At 45.6% G+C, this 14,435-nt stretch overlaps 5 protein-coding genes across 5 annotated transcripts; 2 read left to right on the top strand and 3 right to left on the bottom strand.

The window, feature by feature from the left end:
* Nucleotides 1-72: 72 nt before the first annotated feature.
* On the bottom strand, nt 73-2,656 carry F9C07_2279874 (nucleosome assembly protein Nap1). Its single transcript, XM_071510403.1, has 5 exons — nt 2,440-2,656; nt 2,266-2,345; nt 1,497-2,210; nt 1,100-1,440; nt 73-1,037 (listed from the first exon to the last, which is right to left on the bottom strand). Exons 1-5 carry the CDS (start codon nt 2,484-2,486, stop codon nt 987-989), a joined length of 1,233 nt encoding a protein of 410 aa, XP_071365962.1. The 5' UTR covers nt 2,487-2,656; the 3' UTR covers nt 73-986.
* A 575-nt stretch (nt 2,657-3,231) lies between these two features.
* Nucleotides 3,232-8,684, top strand: F9C07_2279873 (putative P-type ATPase). The gene is made up of 21 exons (XM_071510402.1): nt 3,232-3,509; nt 3,564-3,603; nt 3,662-4,198; nt 4,250-4,591; nt 4,647-4,781; nt 4,833-4,899; nt 4,954-5,085; nt 5,138-5,487; nt 5,532-5,677; nt 5,728-5,856; nt 5,886-6,192; nt 6,276-6,429; nt 6,494-6,826; nt 6,874-6,956; nt 7,005-7,139; nt 7,219-7,451; nt 7,504-7,627; nt 7,679-7,724; nt 7,808-7,958; nt 8,026-8,174; nt 8,223-8,684. Exons 1-21 carry the CDS (start codon nt 3,406-3,408, stop codon nt 8,507-8,509), a joined length of 3,984 nt encoding a protein of 1,327 aa, XP_071365961.1. The 5' UTR covers nt 3,232-3,405; the 3' UTR covers nt 8,510-8,684.
* F9C07_2140480 (uncharacterized protein) lies at nt 8,685-9,192 on the bottom strand. Its single transcript, XM_071509171.1, has 3 exons — nt 9,089-9,192; nt 8,939-9,030; nt 8,685-8,876 (listed from the first exon to the last, which is right to left on the bottom strand). The coding sequence occupies exons 1-3, from the start codon at nt 9,186-9,188 to the stop codon at nt 8,811-8,813; spliced, it is 258 nt and encodes an 85-aa protein (XP_071365960.1). The 5' UTR covers nt 9,189-9,192; the 3' UTR covers nt 8,685-8,810.
* Nucleotides 9,193-11,849, top strand: F9C07_2140478 (putative CDK9). The gene is made up of 8 exons (XM_071509170.1): nt 9,193-9,760; nt 9,812-9,893; nt 9,950-10,046; nt 10,097-10,251; nt 10,303-10,330; nt 10,387-10,600; nt 10,649-10,843; nt 10,912-11,849. The coding sequence occupies exons 1-8, from the start codon at nt 9,651-9,653 to the stop codon at nt 11,645-11,647; spliced, it is 1,617 nt and encodes a 538-aa protein (XP_071365959.1). The 5' UTR covers nt 9,193-9,650; the 3' UTR covers nt 11,648-11,849.
* Nucleotides 11,850-14,189, bottom strand: F9C07_2279871 (D-3-phosphoglycerate dehydrogenase 1). Its single transcript, XM_071510401.1, has 7 exons — nt 13,667-14,189; nt 13,298-13,605; nt 12,655-13,244; nt 12,548-12,590; nt 12,430-12,488; nt 12,294-12,375; nt 11,850-12,238 (listed from the first exon to the last, which is right to left on the bottom strand). Exons 1-7 carry the CDS (start codon nt 13,948-13,950, stop codon nt 12,210-12,212), a joined length of 1,395 nt encoding a protein of 464 aa, XP_071365958.1. The 5' UTR covers nt 13,951-14,189; the 3' UTR covers nt 11,850-12,209.
* Between the last annotated feature and the right edge of the window lie 246 nt (nt 14,190-14,435).

The following is a 14,435-nucleotide window of genomic DNA, read 5'->3' as shown; positions in this document are numbered from 1 at the left end:
CTATCGTTTTAAGAGAAGAGGGGAGTTATTGAACTGGCTAACAGCTGGCCGTTAGCGAGCCGCGACCCCTGAGGCTGGAGAGCCGCGCCACTCGTCGAAAACAATCTCCACACCTGTCAACGCCAAGAATCAGGTATGGGTACATTGAACAGGTACTAGTTAGTAGTATGTATCACTAATCATGACGCCCATAGCTCTGTGGTCATTCAGATATCTATGTAGGTTTGGAGGCCTATAGACGAAGAATTTACGACATACTGCGCCCTTCGAATTTCAGACTCGTTTTCTACTCATCATTCGCTTAGCCTCAACAGTATGACCTCGAGAGGTGAAGTCGACTGCCGCTTAGGTGCTAGCTGACCTAGGGCCCCCATGAGTGGAGTTTAGCTAGATAGAAAAAACCAGAATTCTGAATAAGCGGTGAGATCAGACCCATCGGTTTAAAAGAAGCTCCGACGTGTTATAGGAAGCAACTACTAAGTAAACTTACGATACATGCTTATATTTGATATTCTTTACCATGTGCTGCCATCATTTATATTTTCAGAAGCATAGGGCAGATCGTTTTAGGACAATTGTAAGTAATTGAACGGAAGCGAACTCGTCACGCCGCCAGCATTTTATATGGTAAGGCGGAAAACAGTATTAAAGAAAAGTAGGAGAGGGAGAAAAAGGTCGTCGGTGAAGGAGTTTGGAGGGCGATGAGGAAGAAAAAATGATTAGGGACCGACACTGCCTTGACGGTTCCATCCAACGAGCTTTACCATCCACTACATGCCCACCAATCTGATGGTGAAGTATGCATGGTTACACATAATACTTTGACCATACATACAGCGGACCGCTATTGAATGGAACAGGAGCCACGCATGATTAGAAGAAACAATCTGAGAGAAACAAAGAATAAAAACCAGGCATCAGAAGTCAGGTGGAGATATGGATTATAGCACCATTCGAATTTGCACTTTCAACGATTAGCTGACTGTTCAGCTTTGTTTGCATTCTGCGGCCTCCTTTTTGGGCTTCGAAGTACCGTCCTGCTTAATGTTAGTTTTCATACACTATACGTGGTAGTTCTGGGTGAGATGGGGATGGGTACCTCTTCATCAGAGTCGTCATCAACGTCCCCATCAGACTTCCTGTCGTCGTCGTCATCATCTTCATCCTCTTCCTCGTCCTCGTCCTCGTCGTCAAACTCATCAGGATCCATATCATCGCCCAGTTCTTCAAACTGAAGAGCCTCCCCAGTAAACCAATCGATTGCGCGAGGAATGAGCTTCTCCTTGATATCCTCTCCAAGCTGGTAGTCAAGCTCAAGCCGCTCTTCAATGTCGGTAGCGACAGTATCATCGTCGTCCGTTGGGGGCTGTGGGGGAGAAAAGAAATTAAAGAAAGACTCCGTGGGTACGGTTATCTTGACAACGCGAGTTTGCTTTGTGTCTTTAGAATCGAGAAATTAGCTTCATGACCTTCACTTTGCTTGAACTTGAACTCACTCTTGTTTCTTTGCTTTTTACTTTCGACACGAACAGTGAGGTCCTTGTCGTCTTTCCAATCAATCTTAGTGCCCTCGGCATGATCATAGATGAAATCACCACCGTAGCCGTTCTCTTCCTTGTAATAGTACGTTTTCGAGATAGTCTTGTTTGTGAAGAATGAATTCTCAGAGAATTCAAAAATCAGGCGAAATCCCGGACGATCAAGGTACTCCATTCGGATATCGGTGAGATGTCTGAGAGCCTCTTCATCTCGTTCAGTCACCATCTCTGCCAGAGAAATTTGATTTTTCATAGCAGAAAGCCAGAACTCGGGTATTCCGGCTGTTGATGACACCTTGTCCTCGGACTTTTTAGACTCATCTTCGCTCTTAACATCCACATCTTCTTCCTCACCCTTGCCCGCATCAACTTCACCGTCGGTCGGTTCCGCAGCCCCATTGACAATCGTGGCACGCCTTTGATACAGAGGAGTAAACTTTGCAAAGTACTTCTTTTCGAGCTCCAACACTTCTTCTTGAAATTGAGCTTCCAGCTTAGCGTGTTCCTTCTGGATACCTTTCAGTCCAGCGACACGTCGGCGGACAGGTGCGGGCAGAGACTCAATATATCCGGAAGAGCGACCGACAAGTGATCCCAATTTTCCTTGAATCATGGAGACGAGCCCAGGGTTTCTCGCGAATAAAGAAGCAGCTGTGGCATGATCAAGGGATTCTAGGGTGACGATGTTAGAGATAAGTGGCTGGCAAGGAGATTGCTCGAGTGATACCTTCTTTGATGCTGGAGACTCCAGGCTGCTGGGCATGGGAGGAAATAGGGGCATTATTAGCTGGGGTGTTTTGAGGCGTCCTATTCTCGTGAAATATCGTTAGAAGGCAAGACGTGCCTAACAAGGAAAATGCGTCTTTGCATATACGGGGTTAAGCAACGCAAAGAGACTTACGGGGCGACCGGAAAATCTGCTTTCTTATTCCTAATAGGCTCAGACATTGTGATAATGTTGTTCAATAGGCTTATAGATGGGTCGAGGGAGATAGTGGAGGTTGGTTGAGGGGTTGTCGCTGATGAAGGTCAAGAGATGAGGAAGAATTTGATACGCCTAAGTTTTGGGAGTCTGGAATACTGGCTTGGTGGGATCTTTAGCGCCCTTGGACCGAGGGGCTTGGCGGGACTGAGACCTCTGCTGGTTGAGAACCTTTGAAACCCTCCCAACAATACCTTACTGTAATAACAGCTGTAAACAATGATACTATGTTAGATTGGCTCGTGACTCGTCACCTATGTACCAATACCAGGTAGGAAGTCCCCTCAGATATTGAATACGGCATTAATGTATCACGATGTTTAAGATACCTAGATTAAGCAGGCTGGCTGGATTTACTTTAGTATCCCTAATCTAGATTGATACTGAGCATTACTTACAGAAACAATTACCTACCCATCGATACCACTGTCGCTCCGCATGATACCTTCGTCATTGCCCCCCAATTTCAGTCATATTGACATTCTAGTATTGAATCGCTCCGATATAAATGATTAATGCGGCTCAAATTGTTACCATGCCTCCATAAGGACCCAGAGTATTTCCATTTTATGAAGATCGATTCTTCAATCCTGTGTCATAGCCATCAAATCGGAACTGATAAGGAAAACCATAAGTACGCTGTACTGAGTCACGTGCTGATAGAAATACAACGCCATAAGTTGACTAGATCGCCCTTGGTGTAGTCATAAGGCTTCTATGGACCGGTTCCACACAGTTCATGGAACTAGACCTCGAACCACATGGGCTACACTTGTATCTGTCGTTCACTAATCCATGTTACCATAAGCCCTGCATTTGTTTCCTTTTCTCTCTTCTTCCTTTCCCCCATTACTTGGAAGGACGTTAAAGGAACCGACTGTGAAGATGTATGATACAGTGACGGACTCGAAGCTATCGCCGACAGAGACTCAGGTGCCTGAGATCTCGCGGTCTATGATTAGCCACCGGCGTGACTCTATGCGAAGCAGGTCTCAAAAACCAAGCTGAAGAACGGTGTTTGGGCATTGCTGATACCTTCGTAGTTATAGCGTTGTCTCAGACGTAGAGATGGCTCGCCACGAGGTGCGTTTGTTTTCCAGAAAATACTTTTTATGTGCCACGCATAACTAATGTTGAGTAGGTTTTTGATGGACCCATCTCCGAGAGTATTCCATCAAGTGTCGTTTCTTTCTCTCATCGTCGCAACCGGAAGGACTCGGTGGTCAGTTTTACGTACTTTCGTGATGAAGAGGACTTTGTGGAGTGGCCAGATGAAGATGCTGTGGACGCTGAAAGCGAAGCCGATAATTTGGTCGTAGGTGATGTTAGCCCGCCAAATGGATCTCTCAGATCGTCATTCAGGTCAAAACGACCATCATGGTCTAGAGGTTCCGCTGAAGACCCCCTCCTCCGCGGCCGGCACCTTTCTGTTAGTTCGTATGCACAGGACCGACGATTTGATAGCAGGCTCAACCAGAAAGTATATATTGAATCGGAGGATTTAACGCTTGTGATAGCCGGGTTTTCAACCAAATTCTCTGGCTTAGTTCTATACTCTCTGTTATGTGTCCTCTCCCTTGGCTTCGCTTATCTTATTTTTCGATGGTTTCCAAGATGGCGAGTACGATTGACAGGGAAACCCACGCCACTTCGCATTTGTCAATGGGTTGCCATTGAGGTGAGTAATTAAACATTCCAGACGGTTCTCGCTATACCTAAAACTTTACAGGACCAATGGAATCAATTTAGCGTATGTCAGGTTCGCAGTCAAGCTTATGGGCGTCCACTTTCTAGCGTATTTGCAGACCCAGACAGTCATTCCTTTGACGAAGAAAATGACCCCACCATTTCGTTCTTACGATATATTAACTGTAGATACCTTCGGTTCTTTTATCATCCTCTGGAAGATAAGTTCTGCCTAATAAGTGGTTGGAAAGATCCTTTGTGGACAAATGCGAAAGTGATGCGAAGCGGACTAGATGCCGATGATCGTGATAGTCGAGAGCAGATTTTCGGCAAGAATCTTGTTGACATTCAGCAGAAACCATTGTTTCAGCTTCTCATAGATGAAGTAAGTGATGAAGCCCTCATCGCACTATATCGAAGAGGAGTTCTTACCAGTAAAGGCCTTTCACCCATTTTATATCTTTCAACTTGCGAGCCTCATTCTGTGGTCTTTGGATGAATATTACTACTATGCTATTTGTATATTCATTATCTCCGTTTTCAGCATTGGTGCAACAATAATTGAGACCAAGTCTGTAAGTCACTACCCTTGCCTTGACAATATGTAATTTCTTAACACCATTCAGACTATGAGTCGCCTGAGGGAGATCTCCTTGTTTGAGTGTGACATACGTGTGCTTAGGAATGGATTTTGTGAGTTGGTGCCTTCACATTTTGTCGGTCAGTTACTGACTTCTTACGCGACAGGGAGGTCTGTTCCCTCTCGAGAACTTGTGCCGGGAGATGTATTCGAATTCTCCGATCCATCACTTAGCCAAGTCCCTTGCGACTGCATCTTATTGTCAGGTGACTGCATCGTAAATGAGAGCATGCTCACAGGTCTGTCCGTATATTATCTGCACGTTTGAATTGGAAGCGCTGACAGGACCAGGTGAATCCGTTCCTGTGTCCAAAACCCCATTAACGGACGATGCACTCAAGTATCTCAATCTCAACACCCCCTCTGTTCATCCAAACATAGCAAAACATTTTCTTTTCGGTGGTACAAAGGTCATTCGAGCACGGCGCCCTCATAATGTTGATGATGACGATGCCATTGCTTTAGCAATTGTCGTCCGAACGGGGTTTCTGACAACAAAAGGCGCGTTGGTTCGCTCCATGCTTTTCCCAAAGCCTTCTGGCTTCAAGTTCTATCGAGATTCATTCCGTTATATATCGGTTATGGCAATGGTCGCTATTTTAGGATTTGTGGCCTCCTTTTTCAACTTTGTCCGACTAGGTGTAAGCATCCAGAAACCATTCCGGAACAAGCTAACTTTACCTAGCTCTCATGGCATTTGATCATTGTCAGAGCCCTCGATTTGATAACAATCATTGTTCCACCTGCTTTGCCTGCTACGCTGACAATTGGTACGAACTTTGCGATTTCGCGGTTGAAAAACCAGAAGATTTTTTGCATTAGTCCGCAAAGGTGAGTATCATGTTTCTGAACGCCCCTAGCTGCGCTAAGCTGGTCTGTAGGGTAAACGTGGGGGGTAAATTAGACGTGATTTGTTTTGACAAAACAGGGACCTTAACGGAAGATGGATTGGATGTTCTTGGGGTGCGGACTGTAAATCGAGAAATGGGGTTTGTCATACTCGGTCAATTGTATTTCGGCTGTAGCTAACTCATATAAGGCTATCAGATTTATACTCGGACGTGACTCTAGGGTCTCCCGCAGCTTCAACATGTGACACTTCTTACGACCGCAAGAAGCGTGATGTTTTGACCTACATCATGGCCACGTGCCACTCGTTGAGAGTCGTGGACGGCGAGCTTCTAGGTGACCCTCTCGACGTGAAAATGTTCCAATTTACTGGCTGGTCTTACCAGGAAGGCGGCAGCCATGGTCCTGAACAGCCAGGTTCCAAATTTGAAACAATAATGCCTTCCATTGCAAAGCCACCTGCCATTTCAGAGAATCTTCGCCGGGGCAATTTCACTGTAAGTATACTTTTTCTGTACCAGATCATACACTTCGACTTGAAATGCATATAACCGTGAATACTGATACCAGAACGATGAAGGCACCACTTGAACTTGGTATTTTACGAAATTTTGAATTTGTCTCTGAACTTCGACGCGCGAGCGTTATTGTAAGACAATTTGGTGACAATGGTGCTAGCATTTTCGTCAAGGGTGCACCAGAAAGCGTCAGAGCCATATGTCTTCCAGATAGTCGTCAGTACATCCAATGGGATACGAGCACAAGGAATGACGCTAACATTTATCCCAACTACAATAGTGCCTCAAGACTTTGAAGATCTACTGAACCAGTACACCCACAAAGGCTATCGTGTCATTGCTTGCGCCGCTAGATACGAACAGAAGTTGAGCTGGATGAAAGTGCAAAAAATGACTCGTGGAGATGCAGAAAGTGATCTGGAATTCATAGGCTTCATTATATTTGAAAACAAGCTGAAACCGACAAGTACCGAGACTATTGCTGAACTGAACCAAGCAGGAATACGGACCGTCATGTGCACAGGAGACAATATCCTTACTGCAATTAGTGTCGCCCGTGAGTGTGGCATGGTCAGCAAAAGTGAGCAATGCTTTATACCGCACATTGTAGAAGGTTAGTTAGTACTGCTTGCTCTGCCCACCTAGGCTAACACCTCGCAGGTCGTCCTCATGATTTGGTAGCTTCACTTTGCTGGGAGAATGTAGATAATCCAGCATTGAAGCTTGATCCAAACACACTGATGGTGCGATATTCCCTCTATTCTATACGAAATGGAACTGACAAGTTATAGCCTTCCGTAGCCTCATCGGATTTGGACTTATCTATACCTGTAAATGTCTTCAATATACATAATTTCTCGCTTGCGGTCAGCGGAGAAGTATTTAGATGGGTTTTGGACTTTGGCGATGAGACTATACTTCAACGAGTATGTACATCTTTCGTTTGTCAAACATAACCCTCTCGGTTGGGTTCCTTTACATGAACATCAGCTTACTTGAATCCAGATGCTCGTGCGTACCAAAGTGTTCGCAAGAATGTCACCTGATGAAAAACACGAACTTGTGGAGAAACTTCAGTCACTTGATTATTGCTGTGGCTTTTGCGGTGATGGTGCCAATGATTGTGGCGCGTTGAAAGCTGCAGACGTTGGAATATCGCTTTCTGATGCCGAGGCATCTGTGGCTGCTCCGTTCACAAGTCGCCAATTTGATGTATCCTGCGTGCCAACTTTGATTAGGTATATTCGCCCCTCTCGAATGAAGCAGCCGTTTCTGTTAACCAGTTCATAGGGAAGGGAGAGCCGCTTTAGTTACAAGCTTTTGTTGCTTCAAATATATGAGTCTCTACTCTGCTATTCAATTTTCCACTGTCAGTTTTTTGTACACGTCAGCGTCGAACTTAGGTGATTTTCAAGTACGCATCAGAAGAATGCATATTGGTATAACAATTACTGACTTATTCTAGTTTTTATTCATTGATTTGGTCCTCATATTGCCAATCGCAATTTTTAGTAAGTGATACAGCTCGACTCGGACACTAGAAGAACGATATATGGTGATTACAATAATCTTCATGCTGACCTATCTTTCAAAGTGGGATGGACAGGTCCCTACCCCGTACTCTCTCGGAAACGCCCAACTGCCGATCTTGTCTCGCGAAAGGTGCTGACGCCATTACTCGGCCAAATCGTGATTTGTATACTGGTTCAACTTGTGGCCTACAAAGCCGTCCAGTCACAGCCATGGTATGTTAGCATTTGCAGTTACTTCGAACGGTATAAGTTGAGAAATACATCCTAACCCTAACTACAGGTTCGAACCCCCAGAGATCGATTTGGATAATAGTAATATTGAGAACTCTGAGAACACCACCCTGTTCCTGGTCTCGTGCTTTCAGTACACGCTAGCAAGTGTTGTTCTCAGCGTGGGACCTCCATTCCGGGAGCCTATGAGATCAAATAGTTAGTAACCGTTTCTTGCCATTTTAAGCTGTCGCTAACAGTTAGTAGGAGCCTTCATCTCTGTGGTTATAATAGACTTAATCATCTCATGTTATATGCTCTTCAGGCCCTCTAGATGGGTAGTGCAGATTATGCAGTTGACATTTCTATCAGGGAATTTCGCTGGTTCGCTCCTTGCACTTGCTGTGAGCAGCTTCATTTTCTCTTGCATCGCGGAGCGTGCACTTTTCCCGGGTCTTGCTCGGGCCCTAGGGCGAGCCTACGTACTCTTACGGCCAGGCCATCACAAAAAGCGCCGTCAATACAAGGTGCTTCTGGAGGAAATGCAAGAGTAAATAACCCAAAAAATCAAGTCATCACCATTGTGGTAGAGCGATGGAATTCTACTTCTCAAAAGCATGCACCGCATCCGTTACGTCTCATAACCCAACATCTTCATAAGTCGATTACTCTGCCGTAATTAGGCTACTGCCACTTCGGGAATCCTACAACACTAAGGAAAGATAGCGAAGTAATGTCTGTACGCGCCGTTCCCATCTAACTGGAGAATATCGCGAAATGAGAACGGCTAATTGATTCACGATGGCTAATGTAAATCCCGCGAGCTTGTTCTGTGATGTATTTGATTTTAAGTACTTAGTGTTCCCACGGATGCTTCCATCCCAATAAAGCAGGGCCATCCTTCTTGGCTCGGTACATTAGCTAGTTGTGAGCAACTATAGTTAGCATCATTCATTGAAGGAAATCTATGATTAGGCCCGTACAAAAAACCACATGCTAGCGCCCAACGCCGTGGCTGTAAAGCGATAAAGAGGACGTGCAGGGTGAATATGAATGGGGTGATTCGCAGCCATGTCTGTATATAATATAGTCAGTTCAGGTTTCATTAGTGAAAGAGAGTCATCTAGAGGTACCTTTGAAGATTTCTTTTCTTCTCAACAATATAACTTGAATTGGGACGATGGGAATGAATATGGAGATATAAGAGCAAGGTCCATCAGCACCAGGTTGCATTCGACGCCGGATGTATAGTCACGTGAACCTCAAGCCTTTTCAGGTCTCAAGGACATACGGGAGTACTTCGAAGGCATTTCACGCCTCTACAAATACAGCAATAACCATGACTGGATGCAATCCCTTATCACCTGTCAAACACTAGAGTGTAAGGACTGTTATGATAAGTGCTATCTAGCTATAGTTTCTTCCGCTGTGCGGTTTGCGATATCCCATACCTCTGCCTCGCTCATAGACCCTCTATCCTACATTCCATCGCCCCCAGCTCCCTGTGCATTGCGCATCACCCTGATAATCCTGGTAAGCCAAACTTACTCCGAGTATATCCTCGGTTCACTGAGTTCCGCCATCAGCAATTGATCTTGCGCAAGCCTCTTGATACAGAACAATAGCCATTCGTTGGGGCGGGCCATTCGCCATACACTAGAAGAAATAAGTATTGCTTGCCGTTACTAGGAGAAAATGGTGGTAGCTTCTCTCGAACGGGATAACAATGGAAGCTCTCGATTTCGCGGATGCACTAGCATCCGGGAGTATGAGTTCCTTGGTAAACTTGGTGAAGGCACGTTTGGGTAGGTGCCCGCGTCCTGTAGGCAAGTCAATATATTAAAATTCTTGGCCAGTGAAGTCTACAAGGCGCGATCGAAAAGAGATGGCTCAACCGTCGCTCTAAAGAAGATCCTCATGCATAATGAGAAGGATGGGGTAAGATAGCTACCTGCTGAGCAGCAAGGCTAGGGGGCTAATTCATCCCGATAAAGTTCCCTATTACTGCACTTCGTGAAATCAAACTCTTGAAAATGCTATCCCACAGTAATATCCTCCAGCTAAGAGAAATGGCTGTGGAACGAAGCAAAGGTAGGAAGGACTCCACTTTCTCCTTGAGAGAGGAGCTGACCCTGGGCCAGGGGAAGGCCGAAAGAAACCGAGCATGTACATGGTCACTCCCTATATGGAACATGACCTGTCGGGGCTCTTAGAAAACCCAGCCGTGCAATTTAGTGAGCCTCAAATTAAATGCTACATGCTGCAGCTCCTTGAGGGACTCAAGTATCTGCACGGGGTAATACCATTTCCTAAAACTGTTCCAGGATCTGTTTCTAACTTGACGCAGAATCGAATATTACACCGTGATATGAAAGGTCAGTTCCCACACAACGCAATGAGGGAATGGACCTTGTAACTAACTCTCACACAGCGGCCAACCTACTTATCAGTAACAGAGGTATTCTTCAGATTGCCGATTTCGGGCTAGCTCGACCGTACGATGAACCTCCTCCTCAGCCTGGAAAAGGTGGAGGGGAGGCTAAAAGAGACTATACCACGTTGGTTGTGACACGATGGTACCGCCCTCCAGAACTCCTCCTTCAACTACGACGCTATACAACTGCAATCGATATGTGGGGCGTTGGGTAATTCTCTCAGTTTAAACTTCGTGATTTGCATTCTGATGGTGACAGGTGCGTTTTCGGCGAAATGTTCAAGGGCAAGCCAATCCTTGCCGGCACTAGTGATCTTAACCAAGCCCAGCTTATATTTAACCTTGTGGGCACACCTTCCGAAGAGAATATGCCTGGCTGGAGCTCGCTCCCTGGCTGCGAAGGTGTGAAAAGCTTTGGCAGCAAGCCAGGAAATCTATCTGAGGTCTTCAAAGAGTACAGGCATCCCACATCTTCAGAATCAAGTTTAACGGCGCCTTCATACAATACTGACTTACTGATAGGCAAAATCCAGCCGCCATATCTTTATTAGGTGAGCTCTTGAAACTTGATTGGCGGAAAAGAATAAATGCTATCGACGCGTTGAAACATCCTTATTTCTCTAATCATCCCCTGCCTGCACACCCCGGTGAGCTTCCCTGTTTCGAGGACTCTCATGAATTTGATAGAAGAAGGTTCCGAGGGCAGCGAGCAGTTATGCCCCCAGCCCCTGCTGGAGGCTCCGTGGGCATGGGCCCTAATGGCGGCTGGAGCTCGAATTCCGGAACCCGAACCGGTGCAGATTCTAGAAATAACCGCATACCAGGTGCTGCGCGTTTTGGGAAATCAAACTCTCACGGTAGTCAAGGGAATGCCCCCCGACGGTCTTTTGATAATCGAGGTAATGAACCACATCAGAGTCGGGCAAAGCAAGATGATTCACATCGGGCTCTTTCATCATGGCAGAAGGAAGGAGGTCTGCCGCCTAAGCCTCCTCTGCCCTCTCATCAGGGATGGGTGCCAAGCTACACCGGTCGTGTAGGACGCGACAGGACCCATTTAGGTCGGTTTGGTGGACGGCCAGACAGCAATGTGGATTCTTATGTTCCGACTTATAATGGCGTAGGGGAACAGCCTCGAGATGCATATGTAAACAACAGGCGCGATTATTCAAGGGAGAATCCTTCAAGGAGGCGCAGTCGAAGCCCAAGCTTTAGGGAAGGATCTCGGCCTGCAGACAGGGATTTATATCGAAGGTAGATTGATAGCCGATTTATTATCTAAGGCACAAAGAGCCTTATGCAATGAATATGGTTGTGCTTCGATATGCACCTATCAACCCTCTTTTTAGGGTGGCAGGTCTCGCAAGTGCTGTTGTGTCTAGGAATTTCAACGACTACTGCTTAGGTTTATTGCAGCTTCAAGGGCTCTATTACTACTCTATAAGTTTAGCACTTAGAGGATGGGAAATTTGAAGGCAAGTTTGCCTGTTTTCAATTCAGCAGGACTCTTAAAGTACTAAGAGAATAAAAAAAAGCAACAAGGCCGAAGTGTTGAACAAACATTTCTCCGTAGACATCAGTATGATGCGTCGAATGTGAACAGCATAGCTGATGTTTCCATTATCCGGGCGCCACTTGACAAAATCAATAACCTAAAGCTTTCAGTCATTTAATCAGAAACCAGCGCGGCAGTAGCATAAGAATCAATAACTTTCTTGTTTAGCAGACGGTAGACTTGAGCCGTTGAGGGGTGGGTTCTACCGAAATCAAATCTACCAATAGATGATCTTAGTGTGAGGCTTCCATACACCGAGATATCCTTAGTATAATATCCGTGTCATAATCCGGGCTACAGCAACTAGTTGTTAGCATTGTGGCTGAATAAGAAGATAAGGGGGTCATACATGAAAGGCTTTCGAGCCTCTCGTATAGATCTTTGATAGTGGTATTATCAACGTTGCTGATATCAGCCATCAGGTAGGCCACCTATTCGTAGTCAGTGTTGAGATATTATCCGAATGTGGGTAGCTGGTAACGCACGTCACCTCTGCTATCGGTCATTTGCTTGTCGACGTTGTGGTCTCCGAGGATCTCGTTCACTAATATCATCAGTCCCGGCTCCATATACACACACAAACACATCACTTATAAAACACACCTTTCCGTAAGACACCGGGGATGTTTTGATGGATGTAGATCACCTGTAGTTAAAGGATTAACGACGAATTCCACGGCATGATGCTGGTAATATAATGATAGACGTACTCGAGCATGTTCCGGTTCATCCATGGTCAAGGAACGAAGGGCAACTTCAGGAAGGTTGACGGCACCCAAAGTTGTACCTTCGTTGACATATCTCACTAAAGCATCTCCCACCTCCACACCAATTGCACGCTGTGCTTCTTCGGTGCTACCTCCGATGTGAGGAGTAAGGATTACGTTCTTAAGGCTGCGAAGATCTGCTGTCCAGTTGTTAAGGTCGCTATTGAAGTAGTCCCCATTTCCAGCAGGTTCGTTCGGGTAGACATCAAGCGCGGCCCCGGCCACCTTGCCAGACCGCATCGCGTGGATCAATGCCGGGATGTCAACGACACTTCCTCGACTAGCATTAATCAAATAACTGCCGTCCCGCATTTGTTCAAACTGGCGTTGTCCTATCATGTTTTTCGTTTCCGGGAGTTCCGGCACATGGCATGTGACGAAGTCTGACTGGGAAAGCAGACTCTCTAAAGTAGGGACCTGACGGGCAGTGCCTAATGCCATTAGATTCACTACATCGTAGTAAAGAACTGACATGCCCATGGCCTCCGCTAGAACCGATAGTTGGGAACCAATATGGCCGTAGCCAATTATACCTATTCTCAAAGGTCAGCCGAGTTTCCCTACCGAGGGGGTATATAATACATACCCAATGTCTTCCCACGTATTTCCCAGCACTTGTTGCTTACTTTGTTCCAAGTGCCATTGTGCATCTCGTTAGACCGGTCACCGAGTTGCCGAGCTAGTGCAATAATCTCAGCAATAACCAACTCTGCAACGCTTCGAGAGTTGCTGAATGGAGAGTTAAATACAGCAATGCCGTGTTCTGCAGCATATTGGAGGTCTACTTGGTTTGTTCCAATACAAAAACAGCCGACGACTATAAGATTCCGAGCCTCTTTCAAAATACGAGCTGAGAGCTTTGTCTTCGAACGTATACCGATGACGTGTACATCTCTTGTAGAACGCTTAGTACACTATACCAAAGTAAGGAATGTCAATGCTGGCTTCGACTCACCGAATCTTTTCTATGAGCTGATCCTCAGGGAGTGATGACTTTAAAAACTCTACTTGATAGCCTTGCTTTGTAAGGATATCTCGCCCCGTTTGGTTTACATTTTCCAAAAGAAGAACCTTGATATCTTCAGTAGCGAATGGTTTCAAATGCTTGGCATTGGGCAGAGGGATCGTGCGGTTTGTGAAAACCGAGTTTCCATGACTGGATGGGGCGGACTGAAACGATGCGTTTGGAGAAAGGCCTGAGGCTTGATGACTGTTGATTTCTTGGGGAATGGCTGACATTGTGCCAAAATAGTCGAGACTTGAAATGAACAAGGCAGAATGTACCAAGTGGTGAAGGAAGGGAATGTAGCAAAGAAGGGTAGTTGGGTAGTTGAGAGTATTGGATATGGAATGGTAGAAGTCGTTGTATTTCAAATGTAATTTGGGAGACTCCGGGACCGGAGGCCCACTATGGAATCCCTCTGACACACACTTCTCTTTAGCTCTTACGTCTTTCAAAAAAAAAAAAAAAAAAAAAATTGGCTTCTTCTCTCTCTCTCTCTCTCTCTCTTCTTCTTCTTTTTTTTTTTTTTTTTTTTTTTTCTTTTTTTTTCTCTTTTTGACTCATGGGTGTAGTGGACCGCCAACATGGAGGGGTAATGGCGGGACTGACCCAAACCCCACTATGAAGTGATTGATGTAAATTTATTTCTCTTCCACTCCTTCTCAGCCTTTTCATGCACCACCATAGGGTATAATCCTATTCTCATCTACTTGATACATAC

This window comes from Aspergillus flavus, chromosome 1 (assembly GCF_009017415.1).
Source record: "Aspergillus flavus chromosome 1, complete sequence".
NCBI lineage: Eukaryota > Fungi > Ascomycota > Eurotiomycetes > Eurotiales > Aspergillaceae > Aspergillus > Aspergillus flavus.
Note: the sequence above shows the minus strand (reverse complement) of the source record. Positions and strands in the feature narration are given on the sequence as shown.

Excerpts from the sequence above, each read along its gene's own strand:
- F9C07_2279874 (XM_071510403.1), bottom strand. The coding sequence starts at position 2,486 with ATGTCTGAGCCTATTAGGAATAAGAAAGCAGATTTTCCGGTCGCCCC. Across the intron at positions 2,346-2,439 it reads GCAGATTTTCCGGTCGCCCC|GACGCCTCAAAACACCCCAG; the intron begins GTAAGTCTCTTT and ends TCACGAGAATAG. Across the intron at positions 1,038-1,099 it reads ATGACGACTCTGATGAAGAG|GACGGTACTTCGAAGCCCAA; the intron begins GTACCCATCCCC and ends AACATTAAGCAG.
- F9C07_2279873 (XM_071510402.1), top strand. The coding sequence starts at position 3,406 with ATGTATGATACAGTGACGGACTCGAAGCTATCGCCGACAGAGACTCAG. Across the intron at positions 5,678-5,727 it reads TTTTGCATTAGTCCGCAAAG|GGTAAACGTGGGGGGTAAAT; the intron begins GTGAGTATCATG and ends GCTGGTCTGTAG. Across the intron at positions 6,193-6,275 it reads TTCGCCGGGGCAATTTCACT|GCACCACTTGAACTTGGTAT; the intron begins GTAAGTATACTT and ends AGAACGATGAAG.
- F9C07_2140480 (XM_071509171.1), bottom strand. The coding sequence starts at position 9,188 with ATGCAACCTGGTGCTGATGGACCTTGCTCTTATATCTCCATATTCATT. Across the intron at positions 9,031-9,088 it reads AAGAAAAGAAATCTTCAAAG|ACATGGCTGCGAATCACCCC; the intron begins GTACCTCTAGAT and ends TATTATATACAG. Across the intron at positions 8,877-8,938 it reads GCGCTAGCATGTGGTTTTTT|CTAATGTACCGAGCCAAGAA; the intron begins GTACGGGCCTAA and ends GCTCACAACTAG.
- F9C07_2140478 (XM_071509170.1), top strand. The coding sequence starts at position 9,651 with ATGGTGGTAGCTTCTCTCGAACGGGATAACAATGGAAGCTCTCGATTT. Across the intron at positions 10,252-10,302 it reads GACTCAAGTATCTGCACGGG|AATCGAATATTACACCGTGA; the intron begins GTAATACCATTT and ends AACTTGACGCAG. Across the intron at positions 10,844-10,911 it reads CTATCTGAGGTCTTCAAAGA|GCAAAATCCAGCCGCCATAT; the intron begins GTACAGGCATCC and ends ACTTACTGATAG.
- F9C07_2279871 (XM_071510401.1), bottom strand. The coding sequence starts at position 13,950 with ATGTCAGCCATTCCCCAAGAAATCAACAGTCATCAAGCCTCAGGCCTT. Across the intron at positions 13,606-13,666 it reads CAGCTCATAGAAAAGATTCG|AGATGTACACGTCATCGGTA; the intron begins GTGAGTCGAAGC and ends GCGTTCTACAAG. Across the intron at positions 12,591-12,654 it reads ATGAACCGGAACATGCTCGA|GTGATCTACATCCATCAAAA; the intron begins GTACGTCTATCA and ends CTTTAACTACAG.